Source organism: Scyliorhinus torazame, chromosome 15 (genome assembly GCF_047496885.1).
Source record: "Scyliorhinus torazame isolate Kashiwa2021f chromosome 15, sScyTor2.1, whole genome shotgun sequence".
In the NCBI taxonomy this organism is placed as follows: domain Eukaryota; kingdom Metazoa; phylum Chordata; class Chondrichthyes; order Carcharhiniformes; family Scyliorhinidae; genus Scyliorhinus; species Scyliorhinus torazame.
In genome coordinates, this window is record NC_092721.1 from 207,287,261 (window position 1) to 207,308,655 (window position 21,395).

General features: G+C 53.6%; 1 protein-coding gene across 1 annotated transcript in view; it reads right to left on the reverse strand.

Moving 5' to 3' along the window:
- trpc2b (transient receptor potential cation channel subfamily C member 2b) overlaps positions 1-21,395 on the reverse strand; it is a 159,458-nt gene that overhangs the window by 78,903 nt on the left and 59,160 nt on the right. The window contains exons 3-7 of the mRNA XM_072477525.1: positions 12,707-12,907; positions 11,613-11,777; positions 7,985-8,159; positions 6,655-6,855; positions 4,519-4,681 (exon numbers count right to left, since the gene is read on the reverse strand). Coding sequence (XP_072333626.1) covers positions 4,519-4,681; positions 6,655-6,855; positions 7,985-8,159; positions 11,613-11,777; positions 12,707-12,907 — 905 coding nt within the window. The remainder of the gene's footprint in view (positions 1-4,518; positions 4,682-6,654; positions 6,856-7,984; positions 8,160-11,612; positions 11,778-12,706; positions 12,908-21,395) is intronic.

Genomic DNA, 21,395 nt, shown 5'->3' on the forward strand with positions numbered 1-21,395 from the left:
AGGTGGGATTGAGGGATACGGGGAGAAGGTGGGTAGGTGGGATTGAGGGATACGGGGAGAAGGTGGGTAGGTGGGATTGAGGGATATGGGGAGAAGGTGGGTAGGTGGGATTGAGGGATACGGGGAGAATGTGGGTAAGTGGTGATTGAGGGATACGGGGAGAAGGTGGGCGGGTGGGATTGAGGGATATGGGGAGAAGGTGGGTAGATGGGATTGAGGGGTACGGGGAGAAGGTGGGTAGGTGGGATTGAGGGATACGGGGAGAAGGTGGGATTGAGGGATACGGGGAGAAGGTGGGCGGGTGGGATTGAGGGATACGGGGAGAAGGTGGGTCAGTGGGATTGAGGGATGCGGGGAGAAGGTGGGTAAGTGGAGATTGAGGGATATGGGGAGAAAGTGGGCGGGTGGGATTGAGGGATACGGGGAGAATGTGGGTAGGTGGGATTGAGGGATACGGGGAGAAGGTGGGGAGGTGGGATTGAGGGATACGGGGAGAAGGTGGGTAGGTGGGATTGAGGGATACGGGGAGAATGTGGGTAAGTGGAGATTGAGGGATACGGGGAGAAGGTGGGCGGGTGGGATTGAGGGATACGGGGAGAAGGTGGGTAGATGGGATTGAGGGGTACGGGGAGAAGGTGGGTAGGTGGGATTGAGGGATACAGGGAGAATGTGGGTAGGTGGGATTGAGGGATACGGGGAGAAGGTGGGCGGGTGGGATTGAGGGATACGGGGAGAAGGTGGGTAGATGGGATTGAGGGGTACGGGGAGAAGGTGGGTAGATGGGATTGAGGGATGCGGGGAGAAGGTGGGTAGGTGGGATTGAGGGATACGGGGAGAAGGTGGGTAGGTGGGATTGAGGGATACGGGGAGAAGGTGGGTAGGTGGGATTGAGCGATATGGGGAGAAGGTGGGGAGGTGGGATTGAGGGATACGGGGAGAAGGTGGGTAGGTGGGATTGAGGGATACGGGGAGAAGGTGGGTAGGTGGGATTGAGGGATACGGGGAGAATGTGGGTCAGTGGGATTGAGGGATGCGGGGAGAAGGTGGGTAAGTGGAGATTGAGGGATATGGGGAGAAGGTGGGCGGATGGGATTGAGGGATACGGGGAGAATGTGGGTAGGTGGGATTGAGGGATACGGGGAGAAGGTGGGGAGGTGGGATTGAGGGATACGGGGAGAAGGTGGGTAGGTGGGATTGAGGGATACGGGGAGAAGGTGGGTAGGTGGGATTGAGGGATACGGGGAGAATGTGGGTAAGTGGTGATTGAGGGATACGGGGAGAAGGTGGGCGGGTGGGATTGAGGGATACGGGGAGAAGGTGGGTAGATGGGATTGAGGGGTACGGGGAGAAGGTGGGTAGGTGGGATTGAGGGATACGTGGAGAAGGTGGGTAGGTGGGATTGAGGCATACGGGGAGAAGGTGGGCGGGTGGGATTGAGGGAAACTGGGAGAAGGTGGGTAGATGGGATTGAGGGGTATGGGGAGAAGGTGGGTAGATGGGATTGAGGGGTACAGGGAGAAGGTGGGTAGGTGGGATTGAGGGATACGGGGAGAAGGTGGGTAGGTGGGATTGAGGGATACGGGGAGAAGGTGGGTAGGTGGGATTGAGGGATATGGGGAGAAGGTGGGGAGGTGGGATTGAGGGATACGGGGAGAAGGTGGGTAGATGGGATTGAGGGGTACGGGGAGAAGGTGGGTAGGTGGGATTGAGGGATACAGGGAGAAGGTGGGTAGGTGGGATTGAGGGAGACGGGGAGAAGGTGGGCGGGTGGGATTGAGGGATACGGGGAGAAGGTGGGTAGATGGGATTGAGGGGTACGGGGAGAAGGTGGGTAGATGGGATTGAGGGATGCGGGGAGAAGGTGGGTAGGTGGGATTGAGGGATATGGGGAGAAGATGGGTAGGTGGGATTGAGGGATACGGGGAGAAGGTGGGTAGGTGAGATCGAGGGATACTGGGAGAAGGTGGGTATGTGGGTATGTGGGATTGAGGGATACGGGGAGAATGTGGGTAAGTGGAGATTGAGGGATACGGGGAGAAGGTGGGCGGGTGGGATTGAGGGATACGGGGAGAAGGTGGGCAGGTGGGATTGAGGGATACGGGGAGAAGGTGGGTAGGTGGGATTGAGGGATACGGGGAGAAGGTGGGTAGGTGGGATTGAGGGATGCGGGGAGAAGGTGGGTAAGTGGAGATTGAGGGATACGGGGAGAAGGTGGGTAGGTGGGATTGAGGGATACGGGGAGAAGGTGGGTAGGTGGGATTGAGGGATAAGGGGAGAAGGTGGGTAGGTGGGATTGAGGGATACGGGGAGAATGTGGGTCAGTGGGATTGAGGGATGCGGGGAGAAGGTGGGTAAGTGGAGATTGAGGGATATGGGGAGAATGTGGGTCAGTGGGATTGAGGGATACGGGGAGAATGTGGGTAGGTGGGATTGAGGGATACGGGGAGAAGGTGGGTAGGTGGGATTGAGGGATACGGGGAGAATGTGGGTAGGTGGGATTGAGGGATACGGGGAGAAGGTGGGCGGGTGGGATTGAGGGATATTGGGAGAAGGTGGTTGGATGGGATTGAGGGGTACGGGGAGAAGGTGGGTAGATGGGATTGAGGGATGCGGGGAGAAGGTGGGTAGGTGGGATTGAGGGATATGGGGAGAAGATGGGTAGGTGGGATTGAGGGATACGGGGAGAATGTGGGTAGGTGGAATTGAGGGATACGGGGAGAAGGTGGGTAGGTGGGATCGAGGGATACTGGGAGAAGGTGGGTAGGTGGGATTGAGGGATACGGGGAGAATGTGGGTAAGTGGAGATTGAGGGATACGGGGAGAAGGTGGGCGGGTGGGATTGAGGGATACGGGGAGAAGGTGGGTAGGTGGGATTGAGGGATACGGGGAGAAGGTGGGTAGGTGGGATTGAGGGATACGGGGAGAAGGTGGGTAGGTGGGATTGAGGGATGCGGGGAGAAGGTGGGTAAGTAGAGATTGAGGGATACGGGGAGAAGGTGGGTAGGTGGGATTGAGGGATACGGGGAGAAGATGGGTAGGTAGGATTGAGGGATAAGGGGAGAAGGTGGGTAGGTGGGATTGAGGGATACGGGGAGAATGTGGGTCAGTGGGATTGAGGGATGCGGGGAGAAGGTGGGTAACTGGAGATTGAGGGATATGGGGAGAAGGTGGGCGGGTGGGATTGAGGGATACGGGGAGAATGTGGGTAGGTGGGATTGAGGGATACGGGGAGATGGTGGGGAGGTGGGATTGAGGGATACGGGGAGAAGGTGTGTAGGTGGGATTGAGGGATACGGGGAGAAGGTGGGTAGGTGGGATTGAGGAATACGGGGAGAATGTGGGTAAATGGAGATTGAGGGATACGGGGAGAAGGTGGGCGGGTGGGATTGGGGGGTACGGGGAGAAGGTGGGTAGGTGGGATTGAGGGATACGGGGAGAAGGTGGGATTGAGGGATACGGGGAGAAGGTGGGCGGGTGGGATTGAGGGATACGGGGAGAAGGTGGGTAGATGGGATTAAGGGGTACGGGGAGAAGGTGGGTAGATGGGATTGAGGGGTACGGGGAGAAGGTGGGTAGGTGGGATTGAGGGATACGGGGCGAACGTGGGTAGGTGGGATTGAGGGATACGGGGAGAAGGTGGGTAGGTGAGATTGAGGGATACGGGGAGAAGGTGGGTAGGTGGGATTGAGGGATATGGGGTGAAGGTGGGGAGGTGGGATTGAGGGATACGGGGAGAAGGTGGGTAGGTGGGATTGAGGGATACGGGGAGAAGGTGGGTAGGTGGGATTGAGGGATACGGGGAGAAGGTCGGTAGGTGGGATTGAGGGATACGGGGAGAAGGTGGGTAGGTGGGATTGAGGGATACGGGGAGAAGGTGGGTAAGTGGAGATTGAGGGATATGGGGAGAAGGTGGGTAGGTGAGATTGAGGGATACGGGGAGAAGGTGGGTAGGTCGGATTGAGGGATATGGGGAGAAGGTGGGGAGGTGGGATTGAGGGATACGGGGAGAAGGTGGGTAGGTGGGATTGAGGGATACGGGGAGAAGGTGGGTAGGTGGAATTGAGGGATACGGGGAGAATGTGGGTAAATGAAGATTGAGGGATACGGGGAGAAGGTGGGGAGGTGGGATTGAGGGATACGGGGAGAAGGTGGGTAGGTGGGATTGAGGGATACGGGGAGAAGGTGGGTAGGTGGGATTGAGGGATACGGGGAGAAGGTGGGCGGGTGGGATTGAGGGATACGGGGAGAAGGTGGGTAGATGGGATTGAGGGGTACGGGGAGAAGGTGGGTAGGAGGGATTGAGGGGTACGGGGAGAAGGTGGATGAGGTTAAGGAATATGAAGTTCCCGGACAGTAACACGCCCGAGAGGACACGGTGGATGAAAAGATTTTGAAGGGAGGGACTCTTTTATATATTCCGAAGATGAATCTCTCCCCGTGCACAACATTAATAGTTGCTGCTCCTGACACAGGAACAATTGTGAATCCCAGGATATTGTGGGGCATTGGGTTCCGAACCTCATCATATCATCGATCATCCTCCCGATGGAAATCTGCAGAGTTCCCAGGGTCTCGTGTGCTGGTAAGATGGATGTCAGTCGGGCTAAACTCAGCATACTGGTGACTGCAAATAATACCTCTGCCACCATCTGCGGGTCCTCTTGGTTCCACTTGTGCCGATCTGTAAACGGAACCACACCCATTCCATTAGCTGTAAACAACACTGGCTTAGCCCAGTGGGCTAGACGGCTGGTTTGCGATGCAGAGCGAGGCCAGCAACGTGGGTTCAATTCCCGCACCGACTGAGGTTATCCATGAGGGCCTCACCTTCTCAACCTTACCCCTTGCCTGGGCTCAACCTGATCCTGGGTTTAAATCTCCACCAGTCACCTCCCTCCCTCAAAGGGAAGAGCAGCCTGTGGCACTATGGCAACTTTACACAACTCAACAGAAACATTCATAAAGATCCCCTGTTTTTTCTTAAATGTGTGTGTCGTTGGGTCAACGTTTGTTACGGGGCAGCACGGTAGCACAGGTGGTTAGCACTGTGGCTTCACAGCGCCAGGGTCCCAGGTTCGATTCCCCGCTGGACCACTGACTGTGCGGAGTCTGCACGTTCTTCCCGTGTGTGCGTGGGTTTCCTCCGGGTGCTCCGGTTTCCTCCCACAGTCCAAAGACGTGCAGGTTAGGTGGATTGGCCACGATAAATTGTCCCTTAGTGACCAAAAAAGTTAGGAGCGGTTATTGAGTTATGGGGATAGCGTGGAAGTGAGGGCTTAATGTGGGTCGATGCAGACTCGATGGGCCGAATGGCCTCCTTCTGCACTGTATGTTCTATGTACACGTCCCTAATTGCCCTTGAACTGAGTGTCTCGCTCGGCTATTTCAGAGGGGCAGTTAACAGTCAATCACATCGCTGTAGGTCTGGAGTCACATGTAGGCCAGACCGGGTAAGGACGGCAGATTTCCTTCCCCAAGGACATTAGTGAACCACATTTTACAACAATCGATGATTAGAAAGCAATTGTGGGCAGGTTTAGATTGAGCCCTGTGTGTTTTCAAGGAGCAGTTAGATGGAGCACATAGGGTGAAGGGGATCAAAGGATATGGGGGAAAAGCGGGATTAGGCTATTGAGTTGGATGATCAGCCATGATCATGGTAGCCTTGTGGATAGCACAATTGCTTCACAGCTCCAGGGTCCCAGGTTCGATTCCGGCTTGGGTCACTGTCTGTGCGGAGTCTGCACGTCCTCCCCGTGTCTGCGTGGGTTTCCTCCGGGTGCTCTGGTTTCCTCCCACAGTCCAAAGATGTGCAGGTTAGGTGGATTGGCCAACATAAATTGCCCTTAGTGTCCAAAATTGCCCTTAGTGTTGGGTGGGGTTACTGGGCTATGGGGATAGGGTGGAGGTGTGGACCTTGGGTAGGGTGCTCTTTCCAAGTGCCGGTGCAGACTCGATGGGCCGAATGGCCTCCTTCTGCACTGTAAATTCTATGATGATAATCATAACGAATGACGGAGCAGGCTCGAAGGGCTGAATGGTCTCCTCCTGCTGCTATTTTTTTAGTTCAATTCCAGATTTAATAAAGTGAAAGTTCACCAATTGGCCTGATGGGGTTTGAACCTTTGTACTCAGAGCGTTAGCCTGGGGCTTGGCTATTACCAGTGAGACATAACCACTACGCCCCCATCTCCCTAACAGCAGTATGGGTATACCTACACTACATGGACTGCAGTGATTGAGGATTCAGGGAATCGATGGGGGTAATCAAAGAATTCACAGTGCAGAAGGAGGCCATTCGGCCCATCAAGTCTGCACCAGCTCTTGGAAAGAGCACCCTACTTAAGCCTCCACCCTATCCCCGTAACCCAGTAATCCGACCTAACCTTTTGGATACTGAGGGGCAATTTATCACGGTCAATCCACCTCACCTGCACATCTTTGGACTGTGGGAGGAAACCGGAGCACCCGGAGGAAACTCACGCAGACACGGGGAGGACGTGCAAACTCCACACAGGCTGTCCCCCGCGGCTGGAATTGAACCCGGGCCCCTGGAGCTGTGAGGCAGCAGTGCTAACCACTGTGCCACCGTACTGCCCCTAATATCTCCCAGTGTCTTTACGATGATGGTGCTGTTCGATGTTTTACACTCACCAGCGTCTGTGAAATAGTGGCAGTAGTACGAGCCATCGTCCTCCGCACAGTAGAGTTTTCCGCTCAGATAAACCACTATCCGGAGTGCGAAGGAAGCCAGGTACATACTCAGAATGACAATATCCAGGAAATTCCACCAATCCAACAGGTAACTGCGCAAACCCTCAATCCACACCTCTTTGCATTCGTACCAGAAAAACCCTTTTGGAGAGAGCACAAGATGGTTAGAACATTGTAGCTGGGGTACAGACCCCCTTCCTGAATCCTTCCAAACTCTTCCCGTCTGTACATATTCCAGAAGGATTTCCGTTCTGCGTTCCCTGCACTGCCCAATCCTCTTCCGGAAGAGGCTGAGAGATTGGAGAAGATGGGATTGTTTTCCTTAGAGAGGGGAAGGTGAAAGGGAGATTTCATAAATCATGTTAGCCAATCAATTAATAAGTTTAATAAATAAGGTGGGGTTTTGATGGAGTAAGTGAGGAGGGTTGGTGACTGGCGGGACACAGTTTGTAGAGAATCGGTAAAAGACCCAGAGGCGATATGGGGGCAAAGATGAACACAGCGAGGTGTTGTGATGCGGAATGCACCACAACACGAATGGTGGGCAGCACGGTAGCACAAGTGGATAGCACTGTGGCTTCACAGCGCCAGGGTCCCAGGTTCGATTCCCCGCTGGGTCACTGCCTGTGCGGAGTCTGCACGTTCTCCCCGTGTCTGCGTGGGTTTCCTCCGGGTGCTCCGGTTTCCTCCCACAGTCCAAAGACGTGCAGGTTAGGTGGATTGGCCATGATAAATTGCCCTTTGTGACCAAAAAGGTTAGGAGGGGTTATTGGGGATAGGGTGGAAGTGGGTCGGTACAGACTCGATGGGCCGAATGGCCTCCTTCTGCACTGTATGTTCTATGTTCCATATAATAACTTTCTAAAGAGAATTGAACAAATACTTGAAGGGGTTCAAATCACGGGAGAGTGGGGCTAATCAGATTGCTCCTTCGAAGAGCTGGCGCAGGAGCAATAGACTGAATGGCCTCCTTTTCCGCATGGTGAGATACTGTGATCCTTACTCAGAAACGGATTCTCTGGTTATTATCACATTGGGATCTTGCTGTGCACAAATAGTGTTTCCTGTCCGGCAACGCTAACTCATTTTAAATAGCACTGAATTGGCCGGTTTCAAATCCAGACTGGCTTGTTCAGAATATGCGGGTCTGTTTTTCACTTTGCTCGTGAGAAACACTGAACCTCTCGGGCCATTCCCCCGCTACACCCACTGCCACAACTGCCATCTCTGAGACACCGGCCGGCCACAGTCCCTTCAAGCTGGAACTCACCCACGACCCAAATCATGTGGAAAGAGTTGAGGTAGATCGGCTCATTCCTGGAGGAGGCCAGGTCCCGGAATTGTTGAGCGACTATTGATTCCACCAGGAGCAAGACCAGGAACCAGATGTAGGAAGAGGAGTGAAGGAGGAACTTTATAACCGGAGTCCGAACGAACTGTCCCAGCTGCAACATAACCAGCAAAACAGAGACATTGGAAAACCAAGAGAGCAATGCAGCTTGGGGCTAAAGATAGATTTCGAACCCCACAGCACCGACAACTAAAGAGTTCTTGGCCTATTCCTATCTTCACTTTGCCCAGACTTGTATGTAACTGGGGCAGATGGTAGTGTAGCGGTAACGTCGCTGCCCTACCAATCCAGGGAACCCAGGCTAATGCTCGAAGGACATGGGCTCCAATTCCACCTGGGGCGCTGGTGGAATCTAATGAATAAAATCTGGAGTGGAAAATCTAGTCTCAGTAATGGTGACCAGTACCGTTGCTATCTGGTTCACTCATGACCTTTAGGGAAGGAAATCTGCTGTCCTAACCCGGTCTGGCCCACACGTGACTCCAGACCCACAGCAATGTGGTTGACTCTGAAATGCCCCCTAAAGGGCGGAGAAAACCAATCGGTTCAAGCCAGCGAGGCCCACGTCCCATCAAAGAATTTATTTTCAACAACAAGGATGAGGGACCTCAGTTTTGAAGACCGGTTGTGAAAATTGGGCCTGTTCTCCGTGGAACATAGAAGCAGGAGGAGGCCATTCGGCCCTTCGAACCTGCTCCGCCATTCATTCTGATCATGGCTGATCATCAAGTTCCATACCCTGATCCCGCCTTCCCCCCATATCCCTCGATCCCGTTAGCCCCAAGAGCTATAGCTAATTCCTTCTTGAAATCACAATGTTTTGGTCTCAACTACTTTCTGTGGTAGTGAATGCCACAGATTCACCGCTCTCTGGGTGAAGAAATTTCTCCTCACCTCAGTCCTAAAGGTTAACCCCTTATCCTCAAACTACGACCCCTAGTTCTGGACTCCCCCACCATCGGGAACATTCTTTCTGAATCTTTCTGAATGGTGAAGGTTTAGAGGGGACCCAGCAGAAGCTTGTAAAACGATGAGTTTTGATTGGGTTGAGAGAGCAGAAACTCACCACGTGGGGAGTGGGTGAGTAGCCAGAGGGCAGAGATTTCACATCATTGGGTGAAGATCTCAAGGGGACAGGAGGAGATATATTTTCATTCAGAATTGTTGGGATCAGAAAGACTCGACCTGCAGAGGTGGAGGAAGCTGATTCATCATTGATTTTGGAAAAGAAGTTGTCAGGAACCTGGCCTCTCTAGTGACTGAAATGAATGAAAATCCCTTATTGTCACAAGTCGGCTTCAAGTGAAGTTACTGTGAAAAGCCCCTAGTCGCCACATTCCGGCGCCTGTTCGGGGAGGCTGGTACAGGAATTGAACCGTGCTGCTGGCCTGCCTTGGTTTGCTTTCAAAGCCAGCGATTTAGCCCTGTGCTAAACCAGCCCCTCGTGGAATATATTCGCCCGGTCAGTGCTGGAAGAAGAGCAGGAATTTTCCCCAACTGTGCCTCAACTAATCCTAGAACAATCATAGAATTTACAGTGCAGAAGGAGGCCATTCGGCCCATCGAGTCTGCATTGGCCCTTGGAAAGAGCACCCTACCCAAGCCCACACCTCCACCGTTTCCTGTAACCCAGTAACCCCACCCAACCTTTTGGACACTAAGGGCAATTTATCATTGGCCAATCCACCTAACCTGCACATCTTTGGACTGTGGGAGGAAACCGGAGCACCCGGAGGAAACCCACGCACACACGGGGAGAACGTGCAGACTCCACACAGACAGGAGATGGTTTAGCACAGTGGGCTAAACAGCTGGCTTGTAATGCAGAACAAGGCCAGCAGCACGGGTTCAATTCCTGTACCAGCCTCCCCGAACAGGCGCCAGAATGTGGCGGAATGTGGCGACTAGGGGCTTTTCATAGTACCTTAATTGAAGCCGACTTGTGACAATAAGTGATTATTATTACCTGAGGCCGGAATTGAACCTGGGACCTGGAGCTGTGAGGCAGCAGTGCTAACCCTAGTGCCACCATGCCACCTGCCAATATCACATCACAGATTATCTTGCAATAGTCACGTTGCTGTTTGTGGGATCTGCTGGTAACAACTAGTCTTCCCCACAATTCAACAGCAACCACACTTCAAAGTGTGTAATTGGCTGGGACAGCGGAGGACAGGAAGTTGGTATCGAAATGCAGCTCATCACTGGATCCGTCCCCTCTTCCCCAATACAAACCCTCCCCACCCCACCCCCAATCACCCCCAACAAACCCCACCCCAACAACCCCCCTCCGCACCAGCCCCCTCCCTAACAAACCCCTCCCCACCCACACCCCACCCCCAATCACGCCCAACAATCCCCTCCCCAACAATCCCCCTCCCAACAACCCCCTTCCCCAACAATCCCCCTACGCAACAATCCCCTCCCCAACAATCCCCCTCCCAACAATCCCCCTCCCCAACAACCCCCTTCCCCAATAATCCTCCTCCCCAACAATCCTCCTCCCCAACAATCCCCCTCCCCAACAATCCCCTTCCCCAACAATCCCCCTCCCCAACAATCCCCCTCCCAACAACCCCCTTCCCCATCAATCCCCCTCCCCACCCCAATCAACCCCCCAAAAAACCTCCCCAACAACCCCCCTCCCCACCAACCCCGTCCCTAACAAACCCCTCCCCACCCCCAATCATGCCCAACAATCCCCTCCCCAACATTCCCCCTCCCAACAACCCCCTTCCCCAACAATCCCCCTACGCAACAATCCCCTCCCCAACAATCCCCTTCCCCAACAATCCCCTCCCCAACATTCCCCCTCCCCAACAACCCCCTTACCCAACAATCCCCCTGCCCAACAATCCCCCACCCCACCCCCAACAACCCCCTACCCCACCCCCAACAACCCCCTCCCCAACAAACGCCTCCCCAACAAACCCCTCCCCACCAACCCCCTCCCCAAAAAACCCCTCCCCACCCCCTCCCCAACCCCAATCACACCCAACAATCCCCTCCCCAACATCCTCCCTCCCCACCAACCCCCTCCCCAACATCCCCCCTCCCAACAAACCCCCTCCCCAACAATCCCCCTCCCCACCCCCAATCACCCGCAACAGCCCCCTCCCCAACAAACCCCTCCCCAACAACACCCACTCCCCAACAACACCCACTCCCCAACAACACCCCCTCCCCCCTCAACACCCCCTCCCTCAGCAATACCCCTCCTCCAGCAATACCCCCTCCCCCAGCAACACCCCCTCCCCCAGCAACACCCCCCTCCTCCATCAACACCCCCTCCTCCATCAACACCCCCTCCCCCAACAACACCCCCTCCCCCAACAACACCCCCTCCCCCATCAACACCCCCTCCCCCATCAACACCCCCTCCCCCATCAACACCCCCTCCCTCAGCAACACCCCCTCCCCCATCAACACCCCCTCCCCCATCAACACCCCCTCCCCCATCAACACCCCCTCCCACAGCAATACCCCTCCCACAGCAACACCCTCCCCCCCAGAGTACACATCCCCCATCTCCCTCCCCCAATCGTACCTTGGATTTGGGAGCAACCCAGTAGCACATGCAGATCAGGGGCATGGTGAGGAACATCCCGAGGGAGACACCGATGAGTGAGATGGTTTTGCTGCCTCGCCACCAGGTCAGCTTGCCACACCAGATGGAGGTGAGTACCTGCTGGCTAATGGGGTGAGCCACAAACTGGAGGAAAGAAAGACACCCGGTAAGATGTGAAAAGGCCAGCGGCAAAGTGAGAATGTTACTGAGCCCTCGGCAATACTGTCCCAGGAATCCCCCCCTCCCTCCGTCACCCTCCGGGGCTTTAGATGTGGGCCTTGGTTCGGGAAAGGGTCGATTCGAAAGTGGCAAGAGTGACATTAAGGTTCTGGAGCGGGTCTGTGATTGGGGTTAAAAATAATTAGAGTGAGTCAGGGAGAGAGAGTGGGAGTAGGGAAGAGAATGGGGCCGTCGAGGCGAAGGTGACATCAGCGGCAATTAGAGAAAACTAATCAACGCTGAAGACACTGGCAAGCTCTGATATGTTGGCATATAAACAATCGCTAGCATGTAAAGATTTAAGACATAATTTGCAACAATTATACATTCGTGAAAGACACAAATTCCCCACAGCCCAAAAAAAGGCCCAACCTTGGCTGGGAGGTAAAGATGGAATTAAATCACAGGAAGGAACTCGGCCCCTCGAGCCTGCCCCACCATTCGACAAGCTGATTGGCTGAAAAATTCCCGTACCGGCCTCCCCGAAACAGGCGCCGGAATGTGGCGACTAGGGGCTTTTCACAGTAACTTCATTTGAAGCCTACTTGTGACAATAAGCCATTTTCATTTCATTTCATTTCAAAAGGAGTGGTGATGTAATTGAAACAAATAAAATTCTTATTTTTTAATCATCTTTATTAGTGTCACAAGTAGGCTGACATTAACACTGCAATGAAGTTACTGTGAAAATCCCCTAGTCGCCGACATTCCGGCGCCTGTTCGGGTACACTGAGGGAGAATTCAGAATGTCCAATTCACCTAACAGCTCGTCTTTCGGGACGTGTGGGAGGAAACCGGAGGCGCCCCCCCCCCCCCCCCCCCCCACCCAGAGCAGGCAGCCCAATTAGACTCACCCTCTTCTGATTGTAGTTGACAGCAAGGCGAAGCCTTCCCAGGTTGGGAATCCCTTCTTCAAAGGTCTGGTTGTCCACATCTTCCACATCGTCATCACCGCAGTCGTTCAGCACAGCGTTCACTTCACTCTGATTCCGGCACATTCCGAGCAATTCCACGGCCAGGTCCTCGCAGAGTTCCTCCAGATTCAGGTACTCAGGCTGGAAGAGAAGACGTCAACTCAGGGTCAGAGTGTGTCTGTCCGGGCGGAAGCAGCGCAACACAGATTTACCAGAATGATACCTGGGCCATGAGGAGAGATGCTTAGTGGTATTAAGAACATAGAACATAGAAAATACAGCACAGAACGGGCCCTTCGGCCCACGATGCTGTGCCGAACTTTTGTCCTAGATTAAGAACAAATTAATCTACACTAAATCATTCTACCGTAATCCATGTACCTATCCAATAGCTGCTTGAAGGTCCCTAATGTTTCCGACTCAACTACTTCCACAGGCAGTGCATTCCATGCCCCCACTACTCTCTGGGTAAAGAACCTGTGATGAACGGTTACTGCCTTATCATCACGTAAGGTGATGTCCCCTTTACGACCGGGCTTGGAACCCTGGGGACGCTGCCTCTGGCTCCGCCCATCTGTGAGCCATATATAAAGGGCTGCCTTGTGGGCTGTGTAGCAGTCAGCACTTGTCTCAGCTCTAACATAGTTCTTAGTCTAATAAAGCCTTCTTTACCGTTTATACTCTAAGTGTCGTTATTGAGGGTACCTCAATTTATTAGACTAAACTAGATTCAGGATGGACGCAGGCCTAAAACCAGAGAAGCTCAATCTGGAAACACGAACACCGGAGGCAAAGGAAATTTTTTAATACTGGCTGCGGTGCTTCGAGGCCTACCTGGACTCCGCAGAGACTCCCATCCTGGGGCCACGCAAGCTGCATCTACTCCATGCCCAGGTGAGTCACAGAATCTCCGCCACGCTCGAAAAGGCGACGACTTATGAAGAGGCGGTCGAGTTACTCCGCAAGCGGTTTGTCAAACCCATCAACGAGGTACACGCCCGGCATCTGCTCTCTACCTGCCGGCAGCGCTCGGGGCAATCGCTAGACGAATTCGTCGAGAAACTCATCGCGCTTGCCAGGGACTGTGACCATCAGGATGTGACAGGGGAAGTCCATATGAACCTGCACATCAGAGACGCTTTCGTGTCCGGCATCCGCTCGACCTACATCTGGCAGCGGCTGCTCGAAAACGGGGCAAAAGACATCCAGGACACGCTAATGCTCGCCTCCTCGCTGGAGGTGGCCCGACATAACTTGGGTACGTACCCCGCGGACTCTGCGAGCCCCCCCCCCGGACTTCCTCAGACTCAGACGTATTACAGGCCTGCGCCACACGGCGACCCGCTCACCATGGGGGCACACCGTGCTACTTCTGCGGGCAGGGCCAGCACCCACGCCCATGCTGCCCAGCCCGCTCCGCGATCTGCAGCGACTGCGGGAAGAAAGGGCATTTTGCGAGGGTCTGCCTGGCCAGACCCAGGGGCCAGAAAAACAAAACAGCCGGCCCGAAAATCAGGCTCTCTGGCCGGCAGGCCTCGCAATGCTGCTGCGCACCGACCCGACACGCCCCCTTCTGACGCGTCATCAGCCTCGTGCGAATCATGGGAGCGGCCATCTTGTCGGCGGCCATCTTTTCGACCCGACACGTGCGACCGACGGCGGCGGCCATTTTACGAGTCCGACTCGGCTAAGGACTCTGACTACCCGCGAGTGGGAGCGATCACCCTTGGCTAAACTCGGCCAAAACACCTACAGAACTCTGTGATGCAGGTCCAGGTCAACGGGCACGACACTGCATGCCTCTTCGACTCCGGGAGCACGGAGAGCTTTATCCACCCTGAAACGATAAGGCGCTGCTCCCTACGCACCCATCCCGCATCCCAAACCATAGCCCTCGCATCCGGGTCCCACTCGGTACAAATCAAGGGGTACTGTATTGTGGATCTCTCAATCCAGGGCGCCAAATACACCCGTTTCAAATTTTATATCCTCCCTCACCTCTGTGCCCCCCGCAGCTCGGACTGGATTTCCAGTGCAGCCACCGAAGCCTGACACTGAAGTTCGGCGGACCCTTGCCCCCCTCACGGTGTGCTGCCTTGCGACACTGAAAGGCGCACCCCCCTCGCTATTCGCTAACCTCACTCCCGACTGTAAGCCCGTCGCCACCAGGAGCCGGCGCTACAGTGCCCAAGATATGGCTTTTATCAAGTCAGAGGTCCAGCGTTTACTGGGAGAGGGGGTCATCGAGGCTAGCAACAGCCCTTGGAGAGCGCAAGTGGTGGTAGTCCGGTCGGGGAGAAGAAACAGATGGTCGTGGATTATAGCCAGACCATAAACCGATTCACGCAGCTTGATGCGTACCCCCTTCCTCGCATCGCGGAAATGGTAAATCGGATCGCCCAATACCAAGTCTTTTCCATGGCCGACCTCAGATCCGCCAACCACCAGCTCCCCATCCGACCAAAAGACTGCCCGTATACTGCCTTCGAAGCAGCCGGCCGGCTCTTCCACTTCCTCAGGGTCCCCTTTGGTGTCACAAATGGGGTCTCCGTCTTTCAAAGGGCGAGGGACCAAATGGTGGACCAGTATGGTTTGAGGGCTACATACCCGTACTTGGACAATGTCACAATCTGCGGCCATGATCAGCAGGACCATGACGCAAACCTCGAAAAGTTCCTCCAGACCGCCCGAGTCCTTAACTTGACCTATAACGAGGGCAAATGCGTTTTCCACACCGCCCGGCTGGCCATCCTCGGCTATGTCGTGGAAGACGGGGTCCTAGGTCCCGACCCCAACCGCATGCGCCCCCTTAAGGAACTCCCTCTCCCCCGCAGCCTCAAGGCCCTCAAACGGTGCTTGGGGCTTTTCTCTTATTACGCCCAGTAGGTCCCCAAGTATGCGGACAAAGCCCGCCCACTCCTAAAGACCACCACTTTTCCCCTCTCGGCTGAGGCTCAATTGGCCTTCAACCGCATCAAGGCCGACATCATCAAGGCCGCTATGCACGCGGTGGATGAAACCATCCCTTTCCAGGTAGAGAGCGATGCATCAGACATCGCCCTGGCTGCTACCCTCAATCAAGGAGGCAGACCAGTAGCGTTCTTCTCCCGAACCCTCACCGCCTCCGAGGTTCGACACTCTGCAGTCGAAAAGGAGGCACAAGCCATTGTGGAGGCTGTGCGGCGCTGGAGACACTACCTCGTCGGTAGGAGGTTTACCCTCGTCACCGACCAACGGTCGGTCGCCTATATGTTCGATAACACGCAACGGGGCAAAATAAAAAACTATAAAATTTTGAGGTGGAGGATCGAACTCTCCACCTACTCGTACGATATCAAGTATCGTCCAGGGGAGCTCAACGAGCCCCCAGATGCCCTGTCCCGCGGCACATGCGCCAACGCGCAGGAGGACCGCCTGCAAGCCATCCACAATGACCTCTGCCACCCGGGGGTTACCCGGCTCGTCCATTTCATCAAGTCCCGCAACCTACCTTACTCAACCAAGGAGGTCAAGGCCATGGTCAGGGCCTGCCAGGTCTGTGCGGAGTGCAAACCGCACTTCTATCGGCCAGACAAGGTTCGGCTCGTGAAGGCCTCGGGTCCCTTTGAGCGACTGAGCGTGGACTTCAAGGGGCCCCTCCCGTCCACCAATCGTTATGTCTATTTCCTCACCGTGATCGATGAGTTCTCCAGTTTTCCATTCGGCATTCCCTGCCCCGACATGACCTCAGCCACGGTGATTAAGGCACTGCACAGCACCTTCACCCTGTTCGGTTTCCCCGCTTATATCCACAGCGACCGGGGTACATCGTTCATGAGCGATGAACTGCGTCAGTATCTGCTCAGCAAAGGCATTGCCTCGAGCAGAACGACCAGCTATAACCCACGGGGAAACGGGCAGGTGGAGAGGGAGAACGCGACCGTGTGGAAGGCTGTCCTTCTGGCCCTACGGTCGAGAAATCTCCCAACCACCCGCTGGCAGGAGGTCCTACCCGATGCCCTACACTCCATTAGGTCGCTCCTCTGCACGGCCACGAATGAAAGCCCTCACAACCGCTTGTTTGTCTTCCCCAGGAAGTCTACCTCCGGGGTCTCGCTTCCACCTTGGCTGATGGCTCCGGGACCTGTTCTTCTCCGGAGGCACGCGAGGAGCCATAAAACGGACCCCCTGATCAAAAAGGCCCGACTGCTCCACGCCAACCCCAGTTACACCTACGTTGAGTACCCCGACGGCAGGCAAGATACGGTTTCCCTCCGGGATCTGGCACCCGCTGGATCCTCCACCACAGACGCCCCTTCCCACGCCGCTCCCCTGCAAGACCCAGTGCCCCCTATAACACATCCCCTTTCGGCCCTACACCTACCGCGTGCCCCCCCTTGCGCCTCCCCCTTTACACACCCCACCGGCGCCGGCACCGCTACCCCCGGCCCTGTCTAGTCCCCCCGCCCCGACCCGGACTGAAGCTCCGACCGCTGTGCTCCCGGATGTGCCCTCAACCGGGACGTCCGTGCCCGCTGCACCACCGCCCGAATTGAGGAGGTCGATGAGGACGATCCGGCCACCGAGACGGATGGACCTATGATGGCACTTCACCCCCGCCGGACTCTTTTTAAACAGGGGGTGAATGTGATGAACGGTTACTGCCTTATCATCATGTAAGGTGATGTCCCCTTTAAGACCGGGCTTGGAACCCTGGGGACTCCGCCTCTGGCTCCGCCCATCTGTGAGCCGTACATAAAGGGCTGCCTCATGGGCTGTGCAGCAGTCAGCACTTGTCTCAGCTCTAGCATAGTTCTTAGTCTAATAAAGCCTTCTTTACCGTTTACACTCTAAGCGTCGTTATTGAGGGTACCTCAGAACCTACCTCTGACATCCCCCCTATATCTTCCACCATTCACCTTAAATTTATGTCCCCTTGTAATGGTTTGTTCCACCCGGGGAAAAAGTCTCTGACTGTCTACTCTATCTATTCCCCTGATCATCTTATAAACCTCTATCAAGTCGCCCCTCATCCTTCTCCGTTCTAATGAGAAAAGGCCTAGCACCCTCAACCTTTCCTCGTAAGACCTACTCTCCATTCCAGGCAACATCCTGGTAAATCTCCTTTGCACCTTTTCCAAAGCTTCCACATCCTTCCTAAAATGAGGCGACCAGAACTGTACACAGTACTCCAAATGTGGCCTTACCAAAGTTCTGTACAGCTGCATCATCACCTCTCGGCTCTTAAATTCAATCCCTCTGTTAATGAACGCTATCACACCATAGGCCTTCTTCACAGCTCTATCCACTTGAGTGGCAACTTTCAAAGATGTATGAACATAGACCCCAAGATCTCTCTGCCCCTCCACATTGCCAAGAATCCTACCGTTAACTCTGTATTCCGCATTCATATTTGTCCTTCCAAAATGGACAACCTCACACTTTTCAGGGTTAAACTCCATCTGCCACTTCTCAGCCCAGCTCTGCATCCTATCTATGCCTCTTTGCAGTCGACAACAGCCCTCCTCATTATCCACAACTCCACCAATCTTTGTATCGTCTGCAAATTTACTGACCAACCCTTCAACTCCCTCATCCAAGTCATTAATGAAAATCACAAACAGCAGAGGACCCAGAACTGATCCCTGCGGTACGCCACTGGTAACTGGGATCCAGGCTGAATATTTGCCATCCACCACCACTCTCTGACTTCTATCGGTTAGCCAGTTCGTTATCCAACTGGCCAAATTCCCCACTATCCCATGCCTCCTTACTTTCTGCATAAGCCTACCATGGGGAACTTTATCAAATGCCTTGGGGTTTTCCTTGATCCTATCCGCCAAAGATTTTTCATGCCCTCTCTTAGCTCTCCTAATCCCTTTCTTCAGTTCCCTCCTGGCTATCTTGTATCCCTCCAACGCCCTGTCTGAACCTTGTTTCCTCAGCCTTACATAAGTCTCCTTCTTCCTCTTAACAAGACATTCAACCTCTCTTATCAACCATGGTTCCCTCACTCGACCATCTCTTCCCTGCCTGACAGGGACATACATATCAAGGACACGTAGTGTCTGTTCCTTGAACAAGTTCCACATTTCACTTGTGTCCTTCCCTGACAGCCTATGTTCCCAACTTATGCACTTCAATTCTTGTCTGACAACATCGTACTTACCCTTCCCCCAATTGTAAACCTTGCCCTGTTGCACGCACCTATCCCTCTCCATTACTAAAGTGAAAGTCACAGAGTTGTGGTCACTATCTCCAAAATGCTCCCCCACTAACAAATCTATCACTTGCCCTGGTTCATTACCAAGTACCAAATCCAATATGGCCTCTCCTCTGGTCGGACAATCTACATACTGTGTTAAAAAAGCTTCCTGGACACACTGCACAAACACCACCCCATCCAAACTATTTGATCTAAAGAGTTACCACTCAATATTTGGGAAGTTGAAGTCACCCATGACTACTACCCTGTGACTTCTGCACCTTTCCAAAATCTGTTTCCCAATCTGTTCCTCCACATCTCTGCTACTATTGGGGGGCCAATAGAAAACTCCCAACAAGGCGACTGCTCCTTTTCTATTTCTGACTTCAACCCATACTACCTCAATAGGGTGATACTCCTCGAACTGCCTTTCTGCAGCTGTTATACTATCTCTAATTAACAGTGCCAGAATGCGCTCCAATTATCCAAATACCTGAAGCCCTCCCTCCTACACCATTCCTGCAGCCACGTGTTCAGCTGCACTCTCTCCCTATTCCTAGCCTCGCTATCACGTGGCACCGGCAACAGACCAGAGATGACAACTCTGTCTGTCCTGGCTTTCAACTTCCAGCCTAACTCCCTAAACTCATTTATTACATCCACACCCTTTTTCCTACTTACATCGTTGGTACCAATGTGCACCACGACTTCTGGCTGCTCCCCCTCCCCCTTAAGGATCCTGAAAACACGATCCGAGACATCCCTGGCCCTGGCACCCGGGAGGCAACAAACCATCCGAGAGTCTCGTCCGTGCCCACAGAACCGCCTGTTTGTACCTCTAACTATTGAGTCCCCTATAACTACTGCTCTCCTAATCTCCCACCTTCCCTTCTGAGCCCCAGAACCAGACCTCGAGCCAGAGACCCGGTCACTGCAGCCTACCCCTGCTGGGTAATCCCCCCCAACAGTATCCAAGGCGGTATACTTATTGTTGAGAGGAACAACCACAGGGATCCCTGCACTGACTGCTTCCTCCACTTCCCACCTCTAACTGTTACCCAGCTACCTTTGTTCTCAGGTGTAACTATGTCCCTGTAGCTTCTATCTATCACCCCCTCAGCTTCCCGAATGATCCTCAGTTCCTCCAGCTCCAGTTCCCTAACACGGTCTGTGAGGAGCTGGAGATGCCTGTACTTCCCACAGGTGAAGCCAGCAAGGACACCGGTGGTCTCCCTTACCTCGGACATTCTGCAGGAGGAACATTCCACTGCCCTAGCTGCCATCCCCTCTACTTAGTCTCCCAGTAAAAGAGAAAAAGAAAAGTAAATAGCTCACCTGCTGACAGCACTCAGTCTTTTTTTTTAGGTTAGAGGAGGAGAGAGGGTGGGAGACTTTACACGTGTAGTGTCTTGGGTTTATTGGGTTCAAATTTATTGGGTAATACAACCTTCCCAGGTCTCCCCACGACCGACTTCCGATCTCCTGCTCCGAAAAGTAAGTTAACAATAAAAAACTCAGCTTACCTTCCAGCTCTCCCCTCCAAAAATCGCTCCCCTTTCTGCCCGCTCCGCTGGAAGAATGAGTATTGTCACTGAACTAGTAATGCAGAGACCCAGGGTAGTGCTCTGGGCGGACCTGGGTACGAATCCCACCAGGGCAGTTGGTGGAATTCAAATTCAATAAAAAAAAAGAAAGTCTGGAATTAAAAGTCTAATATTAACCGTGAAACTATTGTGGTAAAAACCCATCTGGTTCACTAATGTCCTTTAGGGAAGGAGGTCTGCCGTCCTGACCCGGTCTGGCCTACATGTGACCTCAGACCCACAGCTATGTGGTCGACTCCTAAATGCCCTCATGGATGGGCAATAAATACTGGCCCAGCCAGCGACGCCCACATCCCATGAACGAATAAAAGATGATCTAAAACTCTACTGCTCATGTCTTAACTTGCACCAAGTCCCCATCACCCATCACCCTGGCCTACCCTGGCTTCCTGATCAAGCAGCACCTTAAAATTCTCATCCTTGTTTATTAATCCCCCCCATGGTTTCAACCCCTGCCCACCACTGGAATCTCCTCTGTCATATTGCAGAGATGTAATATCAATATTACTCATTTGTCTTGCCGCGTTGCATTGAATTTGGTGATAAACAGTCAAAGTCTTCCAGTTCATGACAAATTATTTATTGAGTAATAAAATAATATAATTGTGAGTTCTTTCACTTTAATACTTTGACGAGTAAGATAACTAACTAAGATTATATTAAACTAACAATTATGATAATACACTACACTCTGATCTGGTCACGTCTTCACTCTAGCTGCACTACACACACTAACCTACAGAAAGAGCGGGAAACTCCTTACATAGTCCTTGTTAGTGTTGCCATCTAGTGATCATCTGTCTGTACTGACTGCACATTAACTAATCATGTATTAACACAT